This window comes from Staurois parvus, unplaced genomic scaffold (genome assembly GCF_062004578.1).
Source record: "Staurois parvus isolate SC_StPar_1 unplaced genomic scaffold, SC_StPar_1.0 ptg000207l, whole genome shotgun sequence".
Taxonomy (NCBI): Eukaryota; Metazoa; Chordata; class Amphibia; order Anura; family Ranidae; genus Staurois; species Staurois parvus.
The window spans coordinates 8,284,766-8,312,760 of record NW_028318003.1 but is presented as its reverse complement, the minus strand read 5'-3'; the positions used below and the strand labels follow the sequence as shown (position 1 = coordinate 8,312,760).

The 27,995-nt window shown below is 43.2% G+C and overlaps 1 protein-coding gene across 2 annotated transcripts in view; it reads left to right on the top strand.

Annotated features, from left to right (window-relative positions):
• The window catches only part of DSCAML1 (DS cell adhesion molecule like 1), a 417,994-nt gene that overhangs the window by 263,511 nt on the left and 126,488 nt on the right, over window positions 1-27,995 (top strand). For both annotated transcript variants that reach the window (XM_089678617.1, XM_089678616.1), the window contains exon 5: window positions 5,053-5,331. In XM_089678617.1, the coding sequence (XP_089534743.1) occupies window positions 5,053-5,331 (279 nt within the window). The remainder of the gene's footprint in view (window positions 1-5,052; window positions 5,332-27,995) is intronic.

The window sequence follows — 27,995 nt, the reverse complement described above, 5'->3', positions numbered from 1 at the left end:
GCAGCTACTTTGTAGAAAGCAGCTGCTGTGTTGAAAGCAGCTACTCTGTTAAAAGCAGCTACTGTGTTGAAAGCAGCAGTATTGAAGGTAAAACGACACTCATGAATTATAATTACTGGGTAAATAATTTTATGGTTGGGGGTCACCACAACATGAGGAACTGTATTAAAGGGTCACGGCATTAGGAAGGTTGAGAACCACTGCTCTAAGCAGTAGTTTCTGAACCCTGTTCTAAAGTAGTAGTTCCCAACAGCTGATCAAATAGATACTGTAGTTGTGTCTCAAAACTAGAACAGATACATCAGCTACCACAGGTCATCTTTAATGCTGCTGCAAAGCAAGAGAAATGTCCCTTAGGGCGTGAGCAGGCATGCTGACAGGAAGGCTCAGGCTAAAGAGTGCTGCAGTCCTGTAATTACCTGTCATAAGCCAGAGCAGGCAGCCTGGGGTGCAGGTCTCCACACTGCTTCAAGCTCAGTGTGGCAGAGCGACGTATGTGGGAGCTGAAGAGGGCGGCAGGAACCGTGGCCAGTGGGAGCCATTTGCATTGCTGAAGTGGGTGGGCCGGAGAAGAAGTGGGCAGGTGGGAACTGCGGCCAGCAGAAGGCATTCCCTGCTGTTTTCTATGCAGGTGGGCGGGAGGTAAAGCAGGGGGTGGGAACTGAGGCCAGCGGGAGCCATCCCGGGGGGCCAGAGCTGAAGTGGGTGGGTTGGAACCGTCACCAGCGGAAAGCCTCCTTGCTGTTTTCTATTCATGTAGGCAGGGGCAAGAATTAGGCTGGCGGGAGCCATCAGTGCTGTTTTCTATTAATATAGTATCTCACAGAAGTGCGTACACCCCTCACATTTTTGTAAATATTTTATTATATCTTTTCATGTGACAACATTGAAAAAATTATACTTTGCTACAATGTAAAGTAGTGAGTGTACAGCTTGTATAACAGTGTAAATGTGCTGTCCCCTCAAAATAACTCAACACACAAATGGGCTCTCACTGACCATCAAAGTCTAAGAAGAAGGGGAGTGGAGTTAATCTGATGAACATAATGCATTGGAAGGGGTGGGGGAATCTTCCTCCTATTAATCACTAATGCCTACTCTTTGCTGACACCATCACATTTTTGCCTCTCACAGATCAGCAGATAGAATTATGTTGCATTCTCCTGATCTTTGCACTGTGTATCTCATGCTTTGTGTTCCACTCCTGACCTCTGCATTCGAAAGGCTAAGTCAGGGGTTGGCATGCGTGCCAGAGGTGGCACTCAGCCGCATTTATGATGGCACATGAAGGGAAACCTGGGAGACCCATCTCCTGCACAACAAAACCAGCCAACGGATGTGTTCTACATTATCTCATAGGAGTGAGTACACCCCTCACATTTTTGGAAATATTTTATTATACCTTTTCATGTGACAACACTAAAGAAATGACACTTTGCTACAATGTGAGTGTGCAGCTTGTATAACAGTGTAAATTTGCTGTCCCCTCAAAATAAATCAACACACAGCCATTAATGTCTAAACCGCTGGCAACAAAAGTGAGTACACCCCTAAGTGAAAATGTCCAAATTGGGCCTTAGTGTCAATATTTTGGGTGGCCACCATTATTTTCCAGCACTGCCTTAACCCTTTGGGGCATGGAGTTCACCAGAGCTTCACAGCTTGTCACTGGATTCCTCTTCCACTCCTCCATGACGACATTACGGAGCTGGTGGATGTTAGAGACCTTGCGCTCCTCCACCTTCCATTTGAGGATGCCCCACAGATGCTCAATAGTGTTTAGGTCTGGAGACATGCTTGGCCAGTCCATCACCTTTACCCGCAGCTTCTTTAGCAAGGCAGTGGTCGCCTTGGAGGTGTGTTGGGGTCATCATCATGTTGGAATACTGCCCTGCGGCCCAGTCTCTGAAGGGAGGGGATCATGTTCTGCTTCAGTATGTCACAGTACATGTTGACATTCATGGTTCCCTCAATGAACTGTAGCTCCCCTGTGCCGGCAGCACTCATGCAGCTCCAGACCATGACAGTCCCACCACTATGCTTGACTGTAGGCAAGACACACTTGTCTTTGTACTCCTCACCTGGTTGCCACCACAAACGCTTGACACCAGGGGCGGACTGACAACTCATGGGGCCCCCGGGCAATAGGGGATCATGGGGCCCCTGTGTCCTTGCCCAAACTCAAAAAAGCCTATGAAAAAGGTACCAGGGGCATCTCATGGGGCCCCCTACTGACCCCGGGCCCTCGGGCAGTGCCCGAGTTTCCAAATGGTCAGTCTGCCCCTGCTTGACACCATCTGAACCAAATAGGTTTATCTTGATCTCATCAGACAACAGGACATGGTTCCAGTAATCCATGTCCTTAGTCTGCTTGTCTTCAGCAAACTGTTTGTGGGCTTTCTTGTGCATCATCTTTAGAAGAGGCTTCCTTCTGGGACGACAGCCATGCAGACCAATTTGATGCAGTGTTGTGCGGTGTATAGTCTGAGCACTGACAGGCTGACCCCCAACCCCTTCAACGTCTGCAGCAATGCTGGCACTCATACGCCTATTTCCCAAAGACAACCTCTGGATATGATGCTGAGCACTTGCACTCAACTTCTTTGGTCGACCATGGCGAGGCCTGTTCTGAGAGGAACCTGTCCTGTTAAACCACTGTATGGTCTTGGTCACCATGCTGCAGTTCAGTTTCAGGGTCTTGGCAATCTTCTTATAGCCTAGGCCATCTTTATGTAGAGCAACAATTCTTTTTTCAGATCCTCAGAGAGTTCTTTGCCATGGGGTGCCATGCTGAACTTGCAGTGACCAGTATGAGAGAGTGAGAGCGATAACACCAAATTTAACACACCTACTCCCCATTCACACCTGAGACCTTGTAACACAAATGAGTCACATGACACCGGGGACGCAAAATGGATAATTAGGCCCAATTTGGACATTTTCACTTAGGGGTGGACTCACGTTTGTTAGCGGTTTAGACATTAATGGCTGTGTGTTGAGTTATTTTGACGGGACAGCAAATTTACACTGTTATACAAGCTGTACACTCATTACTTTACATTGTAGGAAAGTGTCATTTCTTCAGTGTTGTCACATGAAAAGGTATAATAAAATATTTTCAAAAATGTGAGGGGTGTACTCACTTCTATGAGATACTGTAGAACCACATCCGTTGGCTGGTTTTGTTGTGCAGGAGATGGGTCTCCCAGGTTTCCCTTCATGTGCCATCCTAAATGCGGCTGAGTGCCACCTCCGGCACGCGTGCCGACCCTGACTTAGCCTTTCGAATGCAGAGGCCAGGAGTAGAACACAAAGCATGAGATACACAGTGCAAAGATCAGGAGAATGCAACATAATTCTAACTGCTGGTCTGTGAGAGGCAAAAATGTGAAGTGTCAGCAAAGAGTAGGCATTAGTGATTAATAGGAGGAAGATTCCCCCACCCCTTCCAATGCATTGTGTTCATCAGATTAACTCCACTCCCCTTCTTCTTAGACTTTGATGGTCAGTGAGAGCCCATTCACACCAGGGCATTGCAATAGCACATGTGGATTGGAGCCCTGCAGTGCCATTATTGGAAATGGCACCTCAGTGTACCTTCTCGGTGCCCTTACCTGTTTATGGTTGTGTCCCCCGCCATTGCCTTTATGCTGACATAACTGTGTACATACTCTCAGGCAAAACATCACTCTTCCCAGAAATATGTGCATAGATGTAAAGCCCAGTGCAAGAACAGACGTTTAGGCACCTGACTTTGAGACACAAATGGGGTGCTGGGGTTTTGTTTAAATGGTGTATATATAACACACAGATATTTACTGCCAATTACAAAGCTTACAGTACTCCCCCTGACAATGGCCCATCCACCATTTATGTTCAACAGGTCAGCAGCATCTAATTTCATGGTCTGTGGTCCTGGCTCAGAGATGGCTCAATCAAGTAAATCCTGATAACTGTATATTTCTTGATTGTTTTGATAAATGTTTGATACAAATCAGCCCTTTCTGCACTCTCTGATTTTGTGACTTGCTACAAAATGACAACATTTCAGTCTAATCACAGGGAGAGAGGAGATTGAGGAAATGCTTCCTCCTGTTGCAGACTAATTATATTATCTCAGCATAGGAAAAGTCTCATAAAATGATTTGAATGCCTGCTTATAGTGATAAATATTTACTGTTACCTATATTGTGACTTATCATTGTGACATATCAGGAATCTATCCATGCTGACTTTTACAGTTACTGAAAAGTCCACTTTAACAATAAATTAAACCGTAACAAAGAAAAAAAGCAGCTTTTGCTGCAGTACCCCCCTTTGCTTTTTAAGCAGTGTTTCACATTAAAGAGGAACTACCCTGCATCTGAGCACCGCAAACCAAAATGCTATCTAATTTGTTTTTAATATTGTAAGAAAACTCTCCCATCCATCCATGTCTCCATGCTTTATTCTGCTAAGAAATCACTTTGAAAAACACCCATGAACACTTCTGGTCATGGTCATCTTGAGTAGGGACAGATGATTCATGTAACATTTACTTCCTGGAATACATCTACTGCCCTTCTGAAGACTCCTGGGATGTATGACATTGTTTGCCTAGGCCTGGAAACTAGGAAGTAACTGAAGAATTGTAAAAAAAAAAGTTTAAAACAAGTAAATATGATATACTTTCCTATCTATTTACTAATGCTAGCGGGATAAGGATTAAAAATAGTCAATGTTCATTGAGTAAGTGAAATTCCACTTTAAGTACTGTACTACTATGCAGATAGCTAGTATGTAAAATACTAAATCACCTGTGTCCATACCAAGGGCGGACTGACCATTTGGAAACTTCGAGGGCCCGGGGTCAGTAGGGGGCCCCATGAGATGCCCCTGGTACCTTTTTCATAGGCTTTTTTGAGTTTGGGCAAGGACACAGGAGCCCCATGATCCCCAATTGCCCGGGGGCCCCGTGAGTTGTCAGTCCGCCCCTGGTCCATACACACTTTTTATTTTTTGTGATTGCTGGCAGTCACGGTTTTTGTATTTTCCTGTTTATTTGTACCCTAGACCCTGCAGAATCTGTCCCCATTCTTCTTGATGGATTTCAATCCCAGGAGGTCTTCGTGGGGGATAAGGTACAGCTGCCATGCGTTGCCTCAGGATATCCAAACTTAGCCTCCCGTTGGATTAAAGATGGCCGCCCAGTGCCTTCTGACAGCCGCCGGAGCGAACGTAGCACAGGACTGAGTATGACAGATCTGCAGCTGGAAGACAGTGGAACTTATATCTGTGAGATCACAAACAACTTTGGCTCTGCTGAAGTTACTGGCACCCTGACTGTAATAGGTAAGTTACAGTATGTAAGTAGGAATCTACAGTATTCCATGTGGTTTGCTTGTATATATGCCAAATGAGAAAGCAAAATAATAAAGTCAATATCACTGATGATTGCAGTGTGGGGGATCTTAGGTTCATTTCTGACCAAAGAACCATCTGTGTGGAGTTTGCATTCATAAGTAAAACTTATCACATTGCTGCATGAATATAACATGTTTTCCTGCAGCATACCTGTTTTAATTGGCTCTGATGCAGATCATCCTTTCTTCTGACATATCATGTTTTGTCACTAGCTATTGGTATTGACCTTATTGTTTGTCTCCGACACTGTGTTTTTATGGCACTGGTTTGCTGTGTGTAACTCCAACATTGAACCACACTTGAAAACCTACAGTTAAGTAGAGCTCAGTGATCAATGTATGACATAGTCAATTATGTACTATATGCAAAGTGCATAATTTCAAAGAGTACTATAATTATACTACAAGTGAACTAGCAATGGATGATGTAGCAATTGTGCATACAAAGATGGACGCGGTCCTCCATCTTGCTAAGGATCCTCCATCTTGTATCTCTCTCAGCCTCCAAATCCCCCCTCCCTCTCTGTTGAGTGATATGTGGTCTGTCTGATGCAGAGATCACAGGCAGCAAACACCTTGGGAGGGCGTCATGGTTATAAACCCCAATTAGCCTGCCCCCCCCCCCCCGTATGTCTGCGAGTCTGCGAGACTCTTGCTTGGAATGGGATCGTAAAACCATAAACCAGTCCTTCGCTGGGCTTCAAAGACATTCCAGATAAGCCGCAAAACAGAAATCACATTCAAAATTCATTTTCCCTTATGATTTCATATCTTGGAATATGAAAGACTTAAATAAAAAACTGGCATATATTCAGACCAGTCACTTTAATACAAGTCGTCTGATATATTACACCCCCTAACTGACATCTACAGGAGAGCAGAAAAAGATATCTCCTTAACTGTCCCAGCAGGTATGTCATATTTCCTATCTAGATATTCGGCAGGTGATTCTGCATATTAATCTACCCGTGGATAGAATGTTACATGTATCCAGGGAAAGTTATTGCCCTGGTATCAACTTGAGAGGGATTTTGGTTCTAGCTTGGGTCTTTGCCTGCAACACCCGCCCAAATGAGGCGATTGGTTCTCTGCTTCAGGGAGACACCCTGCTGAGTTCCTAGAAAAGCTAAACTAAGCTGAGCTGAGTTGAGCTAAGTTGAAGAATTCTCCCTTTTAACATCGGAACCAACTTTGGGAGATAAAGGCCTTTTTGCTCAGGAAACTTGATCTGCTAAACCAAGGCTGACGGCAAGTACTTTATCTCTATAAACTTCTTTCTGTTATCTTTTTGCTGTGTTATTGCTCTCTGTATATTTATATATATATATTGGCTACATCTTTTTCTGTAAATATTTTTATTGCACCCTTTTGACCTTTTAGTAATAAATCTTACTTTCTGAAAGTGTTGAACTGTTTCTAAAGCTCTTTAATGCAAACTAAGAATCCCTGCCTCTGAAGAGCACTACTGTGTGTTTTAAACGTCTGCATACATCTGTCTGCGGTGACATTGTGTATACAAACGATTATTCAAACATCATAGTGTTATTGCTAATATTGCCAAGTTTCTTCTTTCTCTGTACAAAAAGGAGGTGGTGGCAGTGTGAAGGGTTAATTGCGTAATTAACCTGGCCCCCAGTAACAATTGCTCTCAGGCTGCAGGTACACAGATTGTGGTCCATTAGCTGGAAAATCTTTGTGCAGGGTGCAGCTGGGCGTGGCATTGTTACGCATGTGACAGCGTGGCCTTCAGTCACAAGTTTGGTGAGAAGGGCTGGGGTCTGATGCCTTCCTGTAAATACTTTTATCTGCACAGACTTGGTTTTTCTAGTCACAACCCACAATGCTCATCCTCCCTGTCATTACTATTGTCTTCTTATCCTCAGATACTTCATCAAACTATTTCTCTGAATGAACCTTTTTTATCAAACCATTACCCACAATGTTCAGCCTCTCATTCATTACCATTTTCTTCTTTCCCCTTATTCTCAAATACGTCATCATACTATATCTTCTTCTGTGGGAACATTAATTCAATGACTCCTCATTTGTTATTCTGCCGTTATTAAGTCTCACTCTTCTTTCTTGCACCTGGTGATTATTTTCCCAACCCTATCCTCCAAATGAGACTTTGGCAATCCTTTCAATCCATGGCAAAGCTATTCTCTATCATCTGCTACTCTCCCACATCTCCTAACACACATGAATATGACTACACTAACCTATTCATGTTCCTTCTTTTTCGTGATTTGTGGTCTTTGAAATGCCTGCAATGTACAGTTGTGTTCAAAATAATAGCAGTGTGTTGAAAAAAGTGAATAAAGCTCAAAATCCTTCTAATAGCTTTTATTTCCATATACACAAATGCATTGGGAACACTACACATTCTATTCCAAATCAAAACATGAAGAAAAGTATATCAAATTTGTGTTTTTCCTCTAAAAAAAATTGAAGAATAATGAATATTAGACCGTTCAAAAAAATAGCAGTATTTGTATTCTTCTTTACAAACTCAAACATTCACTATATAAACTGAAAAATGTTTGAAGATTTTGCTTTCCTTTGAATCACTTAATTAATATTTAGTTGTATAAGCACTGTTTCTGAGAACTGCTGTACATCTGTGTTGCATGGAGTCAACCAACTTCTGGCACCTATAAACAGGTATTGCAGCCCAGGATGATTGGACTACATTCCACAGTTCTTCTCTATTTCTTGGTTTTGCATCAGAAACTGCATTTTTGATGTCACCCCACAAATTTTCTATTGGATTAAGATCCGGGGATTGGGCTGGCCACTCCATAACGTCAATCTGGTTGGTCTGGAACCAAGATGTTGCACGTTTACTGGTGTGTTTGGGGTCGTTGTCTTGTTGGAACACCCATTTCAAGGGCAATTCCTCTTCATCAAAAGGCAGCATGACCTATTCAAGTATTCTGATGTATTCAAACTGATCCATGATCCCTGGTATGCGATAAATAGGCCCAACACCGTAGTATGAGAAATATCCCCATATCATGATGCTTGCGCAACCATGCTTCACTGTCTTCAGTGTACTGTGGCTTGAATTCAGTGTTTGGGGGTCGTCTGACAAACTGTCTCCGGCCACTAGACCCAAAAAGAACAATCTTACTTTCATCAGTCCACAAAATGTTGCGCCATTTCTCTTTAGGCCAGTCAGTATGCTCTTTGGCAAATTGTAACCTCTTCAGCACGTCTTTTTTTCAACAGTGAGACTTTGCGGGGGCTTCTTGCAAATAGCTTGGCTTCACATAGGCGTCTTCTAATTGTAACAGTACTCACAGGTAAATTTAGACCTTCTTTGATCTGCCTGGAGCTGATTGTTGGCTGAGTCCTTGCCATTTTGGCTATTCTTCTATCCATTCGAATGGTAGTTTTTCGCTTTCTTCCACGTCTTTCAGGTTTTGGTTGCCATTTTAAGCATTTGTGATCATTTTAGCTGAGCAGCCTATCATTTTCTGAACTTCTTTATATGTTTTCCCCTCTCCAATCAACTTTTTAATCAAGGTACTCTGTTCTTCTGAACAATGTCTGGAACGACCCATTTTCCTTAGAATTTCAGGAAGAAATGCACTGTAACCAGCATATACAACATTTGCTGCCTTCCTTCCTTAAATAAGGGCAATAATTGCCACCTGTTTTTCAAAGAATGAATGACCTCACTAATAGAACTCCACACTGCTATTATTTTGAACATGCCCCTTTCAATTAGTGATTCAATTACACAGAATCAGCAGCATGCATGTCATGACTGTTGGGTCTGTTGGATTTCTATTACTCTACTACACCTGCTAGTAAATTACTTGTCATGTAGAAATATCATTTCTACCAAAAACAGTGATTGATCAGGTTAGTGATGTCTGACTGCTATTATTTTGAACACAACTATATATCAAAAACCTGCACACTTGTATAATATTTTTGTTGTGAAAGCAAAACTCCAGATTTTTGTTTTGAAACAGAGTAGGAAAGGATTTGGGCATCTGAGATTTTCTATGCAAGTTAAGAAGGTCATAGAGACGAAAAGTCTCATTAATGTCTGCACATGGGATTTTGTATCAAGACCTGGTTGGTTTGCAGAAATTTATCACTAGTCTCATTTTCAAAGCTATTAGTCTAGGTATGTGGTGTACAGATGGAGATATGTGTTCTGTGTTTTAGACCTACTGTGGAAGTAAAATTAAGCTGGGGGTGGAGAGCGGAAGGTTCAGATAGGAAAGGGAAGTATATGGGAGGGAAAAATAAAGGTTGTGCACATTTAACAGGACTTTTCCTTCATGTGTTCCAAGACCAGGCTCAGCTCAACCCTGCGCCACAGCAGATTCCAGTATGGAGACCAATCCGCAACTGGGGACATTAGCCACCTCAGTTCTTCACCACATCAGGGATGCCGACACTTGTCACAGTTACTCACATCTCACACTGGCTACTAACCCCTGTATTAGACATCCCAACCTGAAGGTTATATGCGTAGTCCACTCCATTAAACTTAATGACAAGGGTCATCCTGCTATACCAATTTGGCACAAGCTTAAGGCTGGCAACCCAGAGGGATGGGTTTTTTTTTTGCAAATTATACTTACCTAGGTGGATGCAGCATCGGTCTGATGCTGCATCTGTCCCCCGCTGCCTCTAAGGGTGAGAACCCTGGAGCGCTGGGCTGTGGAGGGGGCGGGAGTGGCTGGCTCAGGCTCTCAGCAGGTTGCTGAGAGGCTGAAACTTGTGCCCCTCCAGACTCTAGGATGGATCCCGACTTTCCCCAGCCTGGACTGACTAAGTGACATCAGTTGACAGCAGGCTTCAGCTTGCTGTCAGCTGAAAATGGGTCACGGAAGTGCAGAATGAACTGCACTCCTGTGATCCACTGAAGAAGTACAACCAAGAGAGCTTTGGCTGTTCTTCTCCTCTAAAGACACTTCTTATTAAAGTAGACAGACACCTTCATTTACTAAAAGCCCTCTTTACTGGCAGACTTGAAATTAGCTGTGCATTACAATATATTCTTCAAATACGTGTATGATTGACATTCAGTTAGCTGTACAACTTGGCTGAGGTCATATGGCTGTGCTGCACATACCTGAGATGGTTAATAGTCCATTGGCAATAAAGTCCATAAAAACATGACTCCCTGAGACAAACATTGAAGGGGTCACAAGAAGAAGAAACACTATGTGATAGAATAGGTTCCCACAGGTCTACTTCCCATACCAGACTCTTTCAAGAGGTCAGCTCCCCTGCATTTATGCACTTAAATGGGGAAGTGACATACCTACAGGGAAAATATCCAAAATATTTAAAGTAACACTACACAATAACATAAGCAAACACAATAAAATAATAGCATACAGTAGGCACCTTCCTACAGTGGTGTAGTAAAAGTGGCATAGTAAAACTTTTTTATTTTAATAAAGTGATTTAAAGACTACTGTCATCCATAATTTTTGGTAGGTATGCATTCTTTTATCACAAAAAGGTACAATAAAAGGGCATATTCACTGAGTGCGTAATCATCCCAGGTGCAGAGAAGCATATTCAACAAGTCTTGTGAATGGAGATGTGAAATTTGTGTATAACAGTGATACCATCTGGATGAGATAAGCAGTTTATGAGATAAAGGCAGTGCCTCATCCCAGTAAGACCCCCAATGTAATACCGAGCTCCCATTTTTTTTTGGCTTTTCTTGCTGTCTGTGTCTTCCTGTCCTTGAGGCATCTGTGTACCCCATTTTGGCTTGAGCTGGACTTTAACACCTTTAAATACCTTGGACCTACAAAAGCAATCATTTATTGAACTATTGGGCTAGCTACTCTTTTCTGAGATTTCTCTGCCTGCCTATTCCAATTTCTGTTGGCTGACATCACTACAAGCATTGTGGAGAATTTCAAAATCTCCATTTCCAATAAAAAAAACTTTCTGCCATAAGACTTATTTTCATTCTTGAGGATGTGCGTGTGGGTGGGGCCTTATGTGCTGATGTCACATCGCTGTTACAGAAGCCTGGATCGGCAGTCATCTTAGTAAGTCTGGCCATATTTGTTTGTTTCCACATGGATTTTTAGAGTTGGTTTTAATGTTTGACCTATTTAATCAATAAATACTACACAATATCCTTGAGCTCCGTGTGGTGAGCAATTTCCAATAGGACTTTGTTTTGGCTGTACCTCCTCCACATTGAGGAGTGATCTGTGGATGCCCCTTGTGACTGGGTTATTTTGCTATGCTAATAATGATTAGCTTTCTGGTGAGTGCATAGTGGTAGAAGATTTGCACTGTGGATACAGCATGTATTTTTTTACCACACTGGTAAACACCATTAGTGGAGATCTCTATTGGACATCTTCCTTTTGGGCTGTTGTCGCACTCATTATTATTGGCACTTTATGATCAATTTATAGTTGTGTATTTATTTATATATATACAATTTGTTACTTATTCTTTTTTAGACTATTTATGTACACTTTGTGTAATATTTGGATGCATTCATGGTAATTGTTAAATGAACATTTTTTGCATTCTCTTCACTGATATATTTTTATGTGCTGCACTATTTTGGTTTACTTTGAATATTAGGTTTGTCACCCCTTCTTTGTGCTAGCGGCTCCAACCTCTAAGCGCTCACTGTTCTTTTTTATTTCTGTTTGTAAAGAGTTTCCAGTTTAGATTCATCCAAAGATGTACAGAAATATTTGATTGTGAGTCATTCATCCTCATTAAATGCCCCCTGTAGTTCAGATACCATCCCATATATCATTCAGGGGATGCTCTAAAGGGTTTTACATTCCCTTACGGTGCAAGCTTTTAAAATAATTAATCGTTTAGAATCCAGCCGATTCACCTATTTAGGATCACAAAGTAAAGACTGTATACATTTGAGCCAAGAGTTGTGCGTTTCAGTGGGTTTTATTCCTTCCTGTTTCAGAGATAGACTGTCCCAAAAATCTCACACTAGTAACTAAATAAGAATCAATATTCATTCTCCATTAGAAATTATAAGTGCAGTTCTGAATTTGTATTCCTGTAACATCTAATCTGTGTGTCACCAGCAGGCAACTTGGGTTCCTCTATCTGTCCACCTAAGAACTGCCTGGTTTTCATCATTAACCCTATCCAAGAAGGTATGCTGTTTATTGACAGTTCTCAACCTTTAGATTTTTCCACAATGGCAGTATTAGATATCTGAATTTATGTACCAATTTGACAGTAAGGTGGAAACGCTAAAACAAGTTGTTGTCAGGGTAGGTGGCATTCAGGCAGGAGTTAAAAAAGATGGACGGGTTAGGGCAAATATCAAACAAACAATAGCCAGGAGACAGGGTTGTTTATAACCAGAACAGCAGGAAAAGACACTGAGATTACAACCAAAGTACCACAGAGGACCAGCAGGAGCCTATATGCATAGGCATTGTTTCAGTGTATGAGGATACAAGGACACTTGTGTGTGCCTAGGTTCATTTTGTATTTTACACAATAGAGGATACAGGCACATGCCTAGGCACAGCTGGCCTTAGTAACTGAGCTAGTCCGACAGAGAAAAAAAACTCACAGTACCCTCCATTATAGACCTCTCTTAGAACATTTCTGTTTAGATTTTGCTTGTGGTATTTCCAATATATAGATATAAATGTACTGCATATATGGAGGAGTGGATCTACAAGAAAATCTAAAGAGCCATGAGAAGAATTCATAATAGGAAGAGAAGAGTGAATCTTAAGTGGATAGAAAATGGCTTAGTTTTTTTAACACCATATAAGGTCAACTGAAGTGTGCAAAATTTAATTTAGCTTATTTATTATGGATAGCCATGCCTTGTCTCCCAGGATAGACTGGAGAGCAGGATGTTGCTTTTTATTATCCAATTTCTTGTGACAAGAGAAAGATCTTTGATATGCCTGCTAGATGTCTTCCTATACTAATTGCAGATTGTTATGGACCTTACTGACAGCTGGAACAAAGTTTGTCACTGAAAAGGGATTTAGGGATGGAGTCCATACAAAAAACATTGCTAAAGTCTAGATGATTCTGAAAATCTCTCCTTTAAACCAAACTTCTTTCGTTTTAGTAAGTTCTATAACTTAATGTTGGAGATACTGATACTGGTTAGTTGCTAGGGTTCCCCAATCATCAACAAGGAGAAGAACTAGATATAGGCATTTGACCAGCTGGGTTGTAGCCTGCATTTTATGGTCAATGTTTGAGCCTGAGCTTTCTGTATGGTTCTATATAGGTTTTACTGGACTTGTAGACTGGTCTTCATTATTTCCTCTACTTCTGAAACAGGGTTAATTTGACAGGGAATGCTATCTTTTTTTTTTTTTTGCTGCAAACATTAATGGGGGGAATCAAAGAAGCATAATTTAAAGTAAATGCAGCTCAAGATCAATGGCTGATTGTTAATTAGAAAAAAACCATTGGGGGAACTTTTCTATGGATTGGTCTGTCTTTTTTATTTGCCCTTTAGTCTGGGAATGGTAGGCAGACGAATAGGACAATGTAATGTCTACCTGTACTGAAGCCCCTTGGAAATAATCTCCTCTATATATTTTCTGGGACTCCAAAGTGTTTGAAAATATAGTCAGAACAGATGAGTTGGACTAACTTTTTAGCTTTGGGTAGTTTGGTTGATGGGCCAGGCGACACATTATGTTAAATATGTTAAACAGAATGGATCAGTATGAGGTTGGAGAAAGGGAAATAGTTGTGGTGCAATGCTATAAAATCTGGGAAAGTATGGGGTGGGGACAGGGTAAATAGTGAGCAGTGCAGTATGGGGTGGGGGCAGTAGTATATGGATTAGAGCAGTATGTCATTGGGAACAGGGTAAATAGTCAGAGGTGCAGTGCTCTATAGAGTGGGTCAAGATGGGGCAGATAAATATTGAGCAGTACAGCATTATACAGTGTGGGGGTTGGACGAATAGTGAGCAGAGCAGAGTTTTATAGAGTAGGTTATGGTGAATAGTGAAGGGTGGGGGCAGGGTGAACATTGAGGTGTGCAGTGTTCTATAAGATGGGGGCAGTGTGTATAACGAGGGGTGCAGGGATCTATGTGGTGGGGGCAGGGTGTATAGTGATGGGTACATGGTTCTGTACAGTAGATCAGTATGCAGTGAGGGGTGCAAAGCAGATCGGAGGTGCAGGAAGAGGAGAAGGCTCCCGAACAGGGTCAGGGGAGGAGTAGAGGACAGAGGACAGTGTCTGAGGGGACCGCAGACAGCCTGGCAGAGTAGGAGAGACCCTGCATCAGAGCCCTCTGTATTGAGGAGCAGTTGGTACTCACAATTTGGGCAGTAGCAGACACCGGCCTCTTCCTGCAGCACATTTGCTTGGCTGGGGGGGGAGTGAGTTTGCACCGTGAGAGAGGGACCTGGGGACCAGGACACAAAGGAGGAATCCAGGGAGACAGCCAGCACTGTACTGCACTTGTGCCCTGCTCCCCATTCGCTTCCGATCTGGTGCTGCTCCATGTCACCCACCGAGAGCTGGGCACAGCACCAATCACTGGGATCCGCCATCCCAAATCTACAACTCCATCCACTGCACTACCCCACTGCCATCCCTGCTCCTCCATCCACCAATCACCCTCCGCTATCCTCTCTCCCCACCACTGCTACCCACAGAGCTACCGGACCGACACACAGCACTGCCCCACCACACTCCTCTATATACTCCACTGCTATAGACTGCCATGCCATACTTTTCTCTACAATAATACACTCCATGTACTGCACATTAGTATACGGTCATACCACATTCCTCCATACACTGCACTATTGGACCCCACAACAATGATTGGGCCCGGGGCAGCTGTCTCTTTTGCCCCGCCTTAAGGACGGCCCTGAACACTCCATATCCACAGGTACATCACTAATTTCCTCATTCAACCCCGCTACTATAGATAAGGTTGCTAAACGTTTTTCTTAATGCCCATCTAACCACCTGCACCCTGGATCCAGTTTCCTCAAAAATGCTACAGTCACCTTCTGGCTCTATCCTACGCTTTCTAACTCACATCTTTAATCTCTCCCTCTTTTCTGGCATCTTCCCCAATTCTCTAAAACATGCACTAGTCATTCCCAAGCTTAAAAAGCCCTCACTGGACCCCACGGAGCTTAACCCACCTCCCATCTCCTTACTCCCCTTTTCCTCCAAATTTCTTGAACGTCTTGTTTACAACTATCTGAGCAACCACCTCACCAAAAAAGACCTTCTTGATCCCTTTCAGTCTGGATTTCGCCCTCGACACTCCATGGAAACTGCTCTCCTAAAACTCACAAATGATCTACTAACGGCTAAAACCAATGGACATTATTCTCTACTCCTACTGCTGGACCTCTCTGCTGCCTTTGACATGGCAGAACACCCCCTCCTTCTCAAAAAACTCTACTCCTTTGGTCTTCATGACTGTACTCTTCATTGGTTCTCATTCTACTGTGGCAGTGCGGTGTCCTGCCACGGTCAAACTCAAGTCGAAAACCCTGGATTCTCAACCAGGCAGGTTGAGGGGCTCCAGAGAGTTAATGTATTGCAGAGGAAACTGACTTTTCGGTTTCCTCATTTATTCAGTAAGTTTGTTTTGGGATCTGGAGCCTGGAGATTTCGAAGAGATCTGGGAGGGATGAAATCTCCAATCCGGGGTCCATGTTTTGAGAACCCCCAGCACACTGATTGCACAGGTGTGTAGAGGCCTAACCATAGTTCTGGGCTCCACCCCAGCAGTTAGGAGTCAGGCGGGCTCCACCCCGGCAGACAGGAGGTCTCTGCCGTGGAGTCAGGTGGGCTACACCTAGGAGAGGTGGAAGCCAAAAGCAGCAAGGGGCTGCTACAGAATAGCTGTGTGCTAAAGGTTCTTTTGGCACCCAGCGAACCTTTAGCACACAGCTATTCTGTAGCAGCCCCTTGCTGCTTTTGGCTTCCACCTCTCCTAGGTGTAGCCCACCTGACTCCACGGCAGAGACCTCCTGTCTGCCGGGGTGGAGCCCGCCTGACTCCTAACTGCTGGGGTGGAGCCCAGAACTATGGTTAGGCCTCTACACACCTGTGCAATCAGTGTGCTGGGGGTTCTCAAAACATGGACCCCGGATTGGAGATTTCATCCCTCCCAGATCTCTTCGAAATCTCCAGGCTCCAGATCCCAAAACAAACTTACTGAATAAATGAGGAAACCGAAAAGTCAGTTTCCTCTGCAATACATTAACTCTCTGGAGCCCCTCAACCTGCCTGGTTGAGAATCCAGGGTTTTCGACTTGAGTTTGACCGTGGCAGGACACCGCACTGCCACATATCCCCCCCCTTTGTTTTGACCCCGTAGGGGGCGGAACACACAAACCTAAAACCCTTCCTTTAGCACTTCTGTGCCGACTATCACCTGTAAAGGTCCAATCCTGGCTGACTTCATTTTCATCAAAGGGAGACACTACTCCCTGCCCCAAGACATGACTTCCCTCGTCTCCTCTTGCTACCCTTACTTGGGCTCTATGACATCCCTGTGCCTTTTTACGAGTGCGCTTCCAAAAGCGCTGTCTTTCTAAGTTCCTTAAGACTATGCTAGTCCTTTCACCAGTGGGGGTTTTACAAGTCTCAGTACCCTTTGTAACCTGAGGTTGACGCCTAAGCTTTACGTGCCAGGTACCTGTAACGTTACAACGTGCTCCCTCAAATTCCTCTAGACCATCCCTTTTTGCTTCATTTACTTTTACAGGGGATATATTTTTAAACCCTTTAGTAACAGACATGGGCTCTTTTATTGTGGCATCAAACTCTTTTAACATCCCCTCGTTAAGCTTTGGGCCATTTCCCTTAGACCTTTCATTCTTATAACTTGGGCGTTTACTGGACCTTTGGAAAACTTTTCCAGAGTGACCTTCCCTACATAATTCTGCATTTGGGTAGACGACCCCAACCACATCACATTTACATGCGTCTTCCGGCACTTCTGCCCAAACCTCTGTCCTGTCCAACAGTACTCTGGTGTGCCTCTCATACAGATTACTGCTATGAAGCAACCCAGCAATGCACTGAAAGACAATTTTCACCATTACCAACAAGGATGGTATCACAGAATTCCTATATTGACCATCTTTGTTTTGTATAGCCTGTAATACCCAGCTCCGATTAGCGGGACTCCACTGTACCAGCTCTCCCGAACATGGAAGAGACAGCAAGGTATACACCGGCTGTACACTCCAGAAGGATAACATTTCCTTCAGCAGGTCTGTTATAAAAAGACAGCCTGATTCCACCCATAAGACCTTCCTGGAGACATGGAGACCCTCATTTACTGATGCCTCAGAGGTGGGGCTTCTTAACGAGGCTTCCTCTCGGCTGGAGGTACCCAATACAATAACCTGGGGCTCTCCCAGAGCGTAACCAGGTGTGGGATTCACCCAAATACTCTGAGGCTCAGTGTCAATGAGCTCTTCCACGGCTTCTCTATGGGTATCAGTTTGGTATACTACACCATTAACTCCTTTATGGGCTGTGCGCAAAACTTCTGCTGAGCGTTTATCCTTAACTGTGCCTTTTACCAGCGGTGGGTTAATTTTAGCAGCGACAGAAGCGCCCTGGACTAATAGCTGCTCCACAGTCCCTATATTCAGCACAGCAGAAACCATGTCCACCCCATTGTTACCCACAGAAGCATCTTTTATAAATGCCAACAAGCTTGTTGCCCATCTGTCCCAGTCCATTGTCCCTGTGATCCCATCAGAGGTACTACGCAGTACTACTCCAACCGCTGAAGGAGGCACAGAGGGACAGAGTGGCTCTGTATCACACCCATTACCTATATCTTCATTATCCATATCACAATGGGAGACTCCTTTTCTAGGCACAACAGGTTGCAATTTCCTACTCTCACCACCGTGACCTAGTGGCGTGTCATTCACTACAAAAACTTTAGCATTAGTGGATTGCATTAACCCATCATCATTATGAATACATTCATACCTTTTAGATTCACCATTGCCACACTGCAATAAAAAATTCTCATCACTCAATTCAGATACACTCTGATCCACCAGAGCAACACCATAGTTATCCCGGGTTACCTTAACCACTGTTGCTAGGGGAGAGAACACATCCTGCTTAGTGGTCACCCCTACTACATTTAATTCAGCATTCTGTTTATATGACATTGGTGCAACCCCAATATCAGTACTCTTCACATTGACATTTTTAACCGTTGCCTCCCCACTAAACAGAGCATTATACAGAGGCAAGTCTTTCTCATGATCACCAGCAGTGGGTTTCCCAACTGGGAGTATCCCATATTTATAGCAGAGTGTCTCAAGTTCAGTCTCAAGCAGTGCATTAGTGTCTCTCACATTTATCCCAAAAGTACCAGTCTTACCCACCACTGTAACAGGCTTCACCTTCACTTGAGTGCGTGGAATCTGGATCCTTTCTGTCATCTCCTCTGCTTGGCTTTGGCCAGCCAGTTCATCCATGCAGCTATAGGATGATACTGTGGCAGGCACTTCTGACTCCTTGGCACCCCCTGCAGGCAAAACAGGTACTTCACTGTTGCTAGAGGTGGCTGCCAACATTTTTAAACATGAATCTGGGCTTGCAGATGAAGACTTTTGCCCAGTAGCACCCTCATCAGTGGTATTCCATAATATGGGGCAGGTAAAGATACCATGCCCAAACTGACCACATTCCAGGCAGGGTATGGTTCCACCGACAACCTTCTTGGGATATGGAACCACATCTCCCTTGTAGCCCCTTCTCCTGGTTGGCAGGCTTTCTCCTGTTGCTATGGGAGATGGCACTCTCCCAGCTGAACTTTGTGGGTTCCTCCAGATGCGCTGAACTCTCATCTCTGCGTTGCCACAATCCTCTGCAGACGACACTTCTCTCACAGGGTCCGCAGGTCTGAAGTTACATGTGTTGCTATGGGCAACCACATCCTTCTGAAACTTTTGGGCAACCTGCTGCTCCTTCCTGGAACTCCAAGCAGGCTTCCCATTTGCATACCCAGACCTTTGTCTGGTTGTGTCACCTTGTACTGGAAGCTGGGATAATGGGCACTTGGAGACAGTGTGCCCCCATTCACTGCACCGCAAACAGCGCTCTTGCGGCAGTATCTTAGCCGAACTTCCAACACTGCATCCTCTTTCAGGCTTAGTACTCTGCACACAGAAAACGGGTTTCCTTTCAGCAGCATTGCCAGGGACAACAGCATGCACTTCCCACTGTGGCAAACTTTGTGCAGCCATGTATGGGGCTTGTTCTGGTGGTAACAACCCCTCCAGCCACAGGGCTCTGTCTATCATTTCAGAAAATCTTGCTTCTTTTTTGAGTTTTGACCACCCCATCTTTGCAGTCACTCCACAACACTTTTGCATAGTCCATCAACACAATGGAGCACTGTCTCTTTAAGGAAAGTTCCTTTTCTCTGCAGGATCTCCTCACCTGCACACACTGATAGTGCAGAGTCATGCACCAAACACAGTTCAACACATGAACTTACTTCCTTGCTGGGATCTCTAGTTCTGCCCGCATCCTCCACCATATGTGGGAACTCGCTTCAAGTGGTAGAGCTCTTCTTCAAAACACACAGCAACTCGCTTTCTTTTCAGGGCTTTTTTGCCCACTTTTATTTAAGAAAGTTCAAACAACAAAAATGCTTCCCACGCAGGGGTATCCATCATCAAGCAAATCAATATTCAGCCTCCTGGCTTGTACCCAGTTTTAAGTCTGCCTCCTGCAGACTCTTCCCAAAAGGTTCTTTTGGCACCCAGCGAACCTTTAGCACACAGCTATTCTGTAGCAGCCCCTTGCTGCTTTTGGCTTCCACCTCTCCTAGGTGTAGCCCACCTGACTCCACGGCAGAGACCTCCTGTCTGCCGGGGTGGAGCCCGCCTGACTCCTAACTGCTGGGGTGGAGCCCAGAACTATGGTTAGGCCTCTACACACCTGTGCAATCAGTGTGCTGGGGGTTCTCAAAACATGGACCCCGGATTGGAGATTTCATCCCTCCCAGATCTCTTCGAAATCTCCAGGCTCCAGATCCCAAAACAAACTTACTGAATAAATGAGGAAACCGAAAAGTCAGTTTCCTCTGCAATACATTAACTCTCTGGAGCCCCTCAACCTGCCTGGTTGAGAATCCAGGGTTTTCGACTTGAGTTTGACCGTGGCAGGACACCGCACTGCCACACTACCTATCCCTCTGTACCTTCAGTGTCAACTTTCTAATCAGGGTTCCCCAAGGTTCTGTTCTTGGATCTCTCCTATTCTCGATCTACACCTCCTCCCTGGGTCAGTTGATAGCCTGCCATGGCTTTCAATACCATTTCTATTCTGATGACACTCAAATCTATCTCTCTACCCCACAGCTCACTCCATCAGTCTCCTCACACATCACTAATCTACTAACATACATATCAGACTGGATGTCACACCACTTCCTGAAACTCATTCTATCCAAAACCAAGCTCATAATATTTCCTCCCACATACCACTTCCTCTAACTTTTCTGTCAAGATCAATGGCTCAACTATCAACCCATCCCCGCATGCCATGGTGCTGGGTGTAATCCTGGATTCTGAATTATCCTTTCAGCCCCACATCTAATCTCTGTCCAAAGCTTGCCAGTTCGACCTCCGCAACATCTCCAAGATACGCCCCTTCCTAACCAATGACATCACAAAGCTTTTAATTCACTCCCTGGTCATTTCTTGCCTTGACTGCTGCAACTTCCTCCTCATTGGCTTACCATTACACGGACTATCTTCAGTCCATCATGAATGCTGTCGCCAGACTCATCCACCTTACCAACTGCGCAGTGTCTGCTACCCCTCTTTGCGGATTCCTCCACTGGCTCCCGCACACCCAACAAATTAAATTCAAGATACTAGTAACAACTTATAAAGCCATCTTCAACTCAGCCTCTAGCTACATCACTAACCTTGTCTAAAAATATCAACCAAATTGTTCTATTCATTCCTTCCAAGACCAGGGGTGGACTGACCATTTGGAAACTCTGGCACTGCCCGAGGGCACGGGGTCAGTAGGGGGCCCCATAAGATTCCCCTGGTACCTTTTTCATAGGCTTTTTTTGAGTTTGGGCAAGGACACAGGGCCCCATGATCCCCTATTGCCCGGGAGCCCCATGAGTTGTCAGTCCGCCCCTGTCCAAGACCACTTGCTCTCTAGCTCCCTTGTCACCCCCGGGACATCTCTAGAGCCTCTTCCATCCTCTGGAACTCCCTACCCAATCTGTCCGACTATCTCCTACTCTGTCCACTTTTAGACGCTCCCTGAAAACACTGAGTTGAGACTAGCTGGCAAATTTTTCCCTTAAAAAGAGAGTCTGTCCCTCAAAACACATCCGCATTTGCGTCTGTGCTTGCATGATGCCTAGGTCTCAGTATGAGACTTTTATATCTTGACCTTGACGTCAGCACTTTGGTTTTATTATATTCAACGCTTTTAGCCATATGGCCTTTTGTGAGTATGTTTTATGGACTTTGTTTTTTTAACAAACTATTTTAAGGTAATGCACTACGTCTTTGCGGTCTTTTTTTTGTTATTTTGTTGATCAGTAAAAGAAAACCTGCCTCTAAAGGGCAGACTTCTGCAAGGAAAACAATAGGCTAGCCATAAGATTTTTAGCTACTTTACCCTTGAAGACCACTTGTAAATTGGCACAATAGGGAAGCAAGCCCTGCAGTATCAAGCTGGAAACCTGAATGGGCAAGTTACAGCAGTTTTGTAAACACTCCTGACTCTCACATGCTATTTGGCCAGTCTGACAACTAGGTAATATGGTAGATGATAGTATTTATTCTGGAAACCCTGATGTGACAGTATCCAGATTAAGGCTTAATGCACACTAGCTTACAAAACCCTTCTCCTAGAGGAGTTTAGCGTTTTGTTTATAGAAGCAACTAATGTCATCCTATGTGTCCATGCATATTAGGTAGTCTACAGGCATTTTTTAAGCTCCACGTTTAAAGGCAGAAAAAACATCTTTTTGTTTTGTGTTTTTGAGAGCATTTTTCTGGCAGAAATGCTCCCAAACGCTAGTACAAAAAAAACACATTTTTTCTGCTAAAAGCACTGGCATTTTTTTAAGCTAGTGTGCATGGAGCCAAAAAAGAAATTGAAGTCCAAAGTTCCAGTATGCATTTAGCCTTTTTCATTCCTAAAGAAAGGGTAAAAAACAAGTCGGGCCATGTTTGAAAGGATTACATTCATCTGAAAAGATATTTCAAGCGACTGAGCAAAGTACAGATCTGAGCTGCTGGTAGTTGCCCCACAGTCAATGAAGGCATTATTGGATTTGCAGAAAACTATATTAAATCTCAAAAGACATGTAGATTCTATGAGGAAATTGTTACTCTCGCACCTAAAAATAGAGTTCAGTAATCTTATTTTCTCATTTTTTGATGCCCCCTTACTGCCCAGGTTCTTCAGGGCTAATATTCTGCATCTAAAATTTAGGCCTATTCTGTCCTTTCCTTTGAGTGCTGTCAGTCTTAATAATGAGCTGCATTTTATCTTCTGATTTTTCAGGGTCTGTATTGCAAATAAAAGAGTATATTGGGACCTGTATAGTGACCTAAGGAGTATTTTGATTTAGGTGAAAGCAGAATTGGGTTAATACAGCTGGAGTATTCTACTAGTATCTGCAGCCCATTTCCAGACGTTAGCTGCCCTGTGACCCTACCATAATTCATACAGTGCTCCATGGTGATGAACTGATGGGGGCTCTGTAACGATGATAGGTGATCAAGATTGCAATTGGCCTTCCACCCTCCCCCTGGAAAAGACAGGATAACCACCAGCAAGCAACAGCTATATCTGCTTTTCATAACATTTCAGGCTCCCTCCCACCTGTTGTGCCCAGCATACCTTCATGCAATATGACTGGGACAAGTGCAAGGAGAGAAACAGGGGCAATAAGTAGTGTACAACACATAGACATATTACAAGTCTGCACAATGCCTCAACCTCTACTTCTGCACAAGCTAAATATAGGCATGGACCTCCGTCATTCAGCTGTCAAATGCCAGAATTTCTGCAGATTTGATAATCGACGGTTGAATGTCAGGGGAAGGGGCTTATTCCAACCTTCCTCTGTTCAACCTGTATACAGGGTCAAAAGAGGAACATAAGGATTCATTTTGAAGACTAACAGGTATGTTAAAGGATTACAAGGTGTTAGCACCCCAGCGTTGTTACTCTTAAAATGCTTGGTGTAGTTCATTTTTAAAGAGCAAATGTAGGGAGGTATCATTAATAGGTAATTTGTAGCTTTGTTACTCTTTTTGTTACTATTTTGTTCTTTTTTTTAATACATATTAACACAGATTCAGTAGGTTTTTTCAACAATAAAAGTTTACAAAAAGACAGTTGTCAACATATTAACTCTTTTACTATATCCAGGGACACCAGGCAATTTGAACATATTATAAAAGACAAATAATGGAGCATAAAGGTAAAACCAAAATCAGGGGCTGCGGAAATCAGTAAATGTCTAAAGTCACAACAGAAAAGTTCAACAAAAAAGTCCATAATAGTATAGTGATCCAATTACACCTGTGGCAGCTCCACCGTGAGATAGAAGTGATCTCTGTAAGCATAAAAGAAGATAATGGGGTGTCAATTAAGTGTAGTATTAGTGATGCTCTTTTATTAAAAGTCAAATAGCACCTCACATGTACAAAACAAAGGAAGTCACGTCAAGTAGGAATGCAATTGTCCAGCCTGGTGGTGCACTCATCTGCGATGTAGCACTTGAGCAGACACTGGTTGGATGGATAGACCCTGACAAGCCGAACCCGGAAATTCTGGAACCACCTAGAAGCGCATATTGGGCTCAGGCATGTAAATGATGTCACACCTAGGAGGACCAGCAATGAAGGGGTGTGACTACTATTTTCAGGGCATCCAAGCTCATTTCTCAAGTCATAGAGATGTAAGGAGCAGCCTTCATTTAAAATGCCAAGAAATGAAGGAAGAAGGCTCAGTGGAACATTACATATTGAAAAAATACTATCAAAGCAAATTAAAAATGTTACAAATTATTGTGTAACTAATAACACATTTACAACCCTAAAATCTTTGTGTATTTTGTTTGCGATATCCAGTTAACCCCTAAGTTACCTGACATTAGGTGAGCCCTAAGGCACCGTGTCTCAAAAAAGAAAGATTATATATAAAAGTGAAATAAAGTAAAAAAGATAGTAATACCAAACTATGCGTTGCATATGATATATTAATTCCAGAATTGCTCATAAGACCCAGGTGACTATAAAAAGAATAATAAATTGAGCCATAAAGATTTGTATTAATCCTTTTGTTGTTTTAGAGTAGAAAAATAACACATACATATAACCTCTTATTTCTGCCACACATCTTTCAGGTTTGATATACCTATCAGTATTTGGATGCCCCCGGATCTTAAATGTAGAACCACATCGCATTAGTTGAAACCAGATGCTAAAGTAGTTAATTCAGAGGAATAATAAAGGGAGGTGAAAGGGTTCTAGCCAGAGTCAGGAACCAGGTAGGCTGCTCTTAAAGTGTTACTAAACCCACAACAGTGAAATCAGTCTCTATATGCAGTAAAGCATGCTTGTTATACCTACTATGGAACCTAAGGGGTTAATCCTCTGTATTGTGTAAAAACGCTGTTTGATCCTGACTTCTCTGATCCACCCCTTCTTCCAGTGTCCACTTCTTATCTCCTGATAAGACATATCATGTGGAGTCACTCTGCATATGCTCAGTTTGGTGTGTATTGCTAGAGAGGTTTTTTTGTTTTTTTTTTCTTGAAGAGTACATGTAATCAGCACAGGGCCAATCAGCACTGTCCAGACAGAGGTCAGGGGTTCTGCATTCTCATAGAGCAGAATGAAAACTCCTCCTACAAGCTTTAACATGTCCTCTGCTGGACACTGATAGAAGTTACAAGACTGCTCTAACTGCTGATGAGAAAAGATATTTAGCAGTTTATATTTGCTGAAATAATTGCATTTCCATGTTCTGTATCCTGTGGGAGACCAGATATAGTGATTGCAGGGTCTGGGGTTTAGTAACACTTTAAGACTACAAAGCTAAAGCAAGAACTAGTATTATGGCCTGGATGACAGACACAAGGAGTATCAAAGAATCACAGATCATGAAATACTAAGGTCAGCAACTAAAAAGCAATGCAAACCATAGCAAAGCATACCCAAGAGCCAACAAACTATTACAGACAAAGAGAGTGAATAGATGGTGCGTTTAAAGCAGTGTTTCTCAACTCCAGTCCTCATGGACCCCCAACAGGTCATGTTTTCAGGATTTCCCTCAGATGAAACAGCTGTGGTAATTACTAAGGCAGTGAAACTGATCAAATCACCTGTGCAAAATAATGGAAATCCTGAAAACATGACCTGTTGGGGGTCCATGAGGACTGGAGTTGAGAAACACTGGTTTAAAGAAACGTTTATACCTGTTCTGCTATATGCATGCATATAATGGTGTGCATGTGTGAATGAATATGTGGGTTATGAGAATCTGGAACCACTGAGATGCTCACATGTACATGCTTATGCAGACCCATTTGAAGAACATAATTGGCGATTGGCGTGCTTGCATTCTCTCATCCAGAACATACCCCAACAAAAAGTAAGGAACATACAGACTACAGGATGCTATACTGAGAGAACCCAGAGTGCCTATGGCAGGTATAGAATTTGACTGCTGTCTAAGAGCTGTCTGAAAAAGTTGATCTTATAAATAACCCCCCACTGGGTACATTTAGAAAACCTATTTGATGTCATCCTCAGGTAGGAGAATCTTGATGGCTTCTAATTGTAGACAAACTTATACCAATTCAGCCAAGTTTTTCTAGCAAAAAGAGGTTTTCTGTCATTGGTGTTGAAATGCCAGTCAAAATGTTTTTTTTTATCAAGTGATATTAAAGGCAATTAAAAAAATAAAACCATATTATGCTGACCTGCTCTGTGCAGTGGGTTTGCCTGCTGGTGCTCCTGGCCCTACCCTCCTGCTGAGTGCCCCCAGATCAAGCAGCTTGCTAAGGGGGCACCCAAACAGGCTCACTCCCAAATCTCTGCTCTGCATGTTCATTCACACACAGAGCCTAGGCCCTGCCACCTCTCTCTCCTCTTCAGCTTACTGGCCAATGAGGCGGGAGAGTCCACGGAGAGCCGAAGCTCTTGTGCACATAGCTGAATTGCGATGGGGCTCAGGTAATAATTAGGGGAGGCTGGGGGCTACCTCACACAGAAGGTTTTTTTACCTTCATTTATAGAATGCATGAAGGTAAAAAAAAAAACCTTAAGCCTTTAAAACCACTTTAAGTTTTGGATAGAGTATGGAAAGGTTGTAAGATTTCCCCTTCCTTCCTATGATGGTCACAGGTGTCGCTAAGATAGCATGTGGGATGAAATCTCTTCAGTGGGGGATATACATTTTTCCAAAATATAAGACATATCCTATACATTTCCAAGTTGTTTTACAGTAAAAAGTGGTAGAGAAAGACTTCCTGTTTGCAGCATGGAAAGAAAGATTCGTATCTGCGAAAAGGTCATGATTTACATAATTCCTGACTCTAACCGATCTTATCATCTGCTTATATACCTATTACCCCAATATTTACCTTACTGAGGTCACTGGTGTCTGGATGGTATATGGGACTGAAGAGTCATAACCATAATATTCTGCTTTCATTGAAGACTATAATGGGCCAAGGGTTAATTAGAAGAGGCAATCTCCTTGGGCAGTGGGTGGCACAAAATGAGCAGGACCTGCAAACTAAGTTGCTAAGGTAATTCTTCGCTCATAATCAGTAAAAAACGCTACTTTCCTTCAGTCCAGGAAACTGCCTTCATGCAGTCCAGAAACAGCCCAGTAACTGAAAGCAGTGCTCAAATTCAGGCACATCTCTTGATGTCTATTCAAGCTTGATGTCCATTCAAGTGCACTGAGGTCCTGATCTGGATCTCTGGATTTTTGAAATCTTGATTTTCTAAACAGCAGTGCTTGCCAGTCAGGCTCAAAGATGACACTTCAATATAGGTATGCTTACCTGGCTCCTGCCTCTGCTCTGGAAGCGCAGTTCCAACCAGCTGTCTTGACTTATCCTAAAGCACAGGAAAGCAGATAACAAGGGTGAATTTTACATCTACAGAGAGACTATGTAATGGGCACTGGTGGCAGGAAAGGGAGTTTGTAGGGAAATGCATATGCTGGAAACTAAGGAAAAATGATTAGAGGAGCAACACTTTGGCATTTTTGCTCTAGGTGCTAAAGGAGTTTGTCCCAGCTCTGTAGACCAGTTTCTATTTTTGTCTGGTAAGTAGTCTAATGTCACCAGTAAAGTGACAGTCTGCACCTCCCAACAACTGTATGACAGGTACATCTAGGATACTGCAAAGAAGTTTGTGGCACCATTTGTGAATTCTTATAAAAAACATGCCCAAAACTCAACAGAATCTGCTTACACACACATGATAAGATGCAAAAGATATAATTAAGAACTATCGTTCTTAGTTTTTGAATATGCAGACACAACTACATCAATATACTTTAAACAGTTATATCTATATTGGCCCCATTG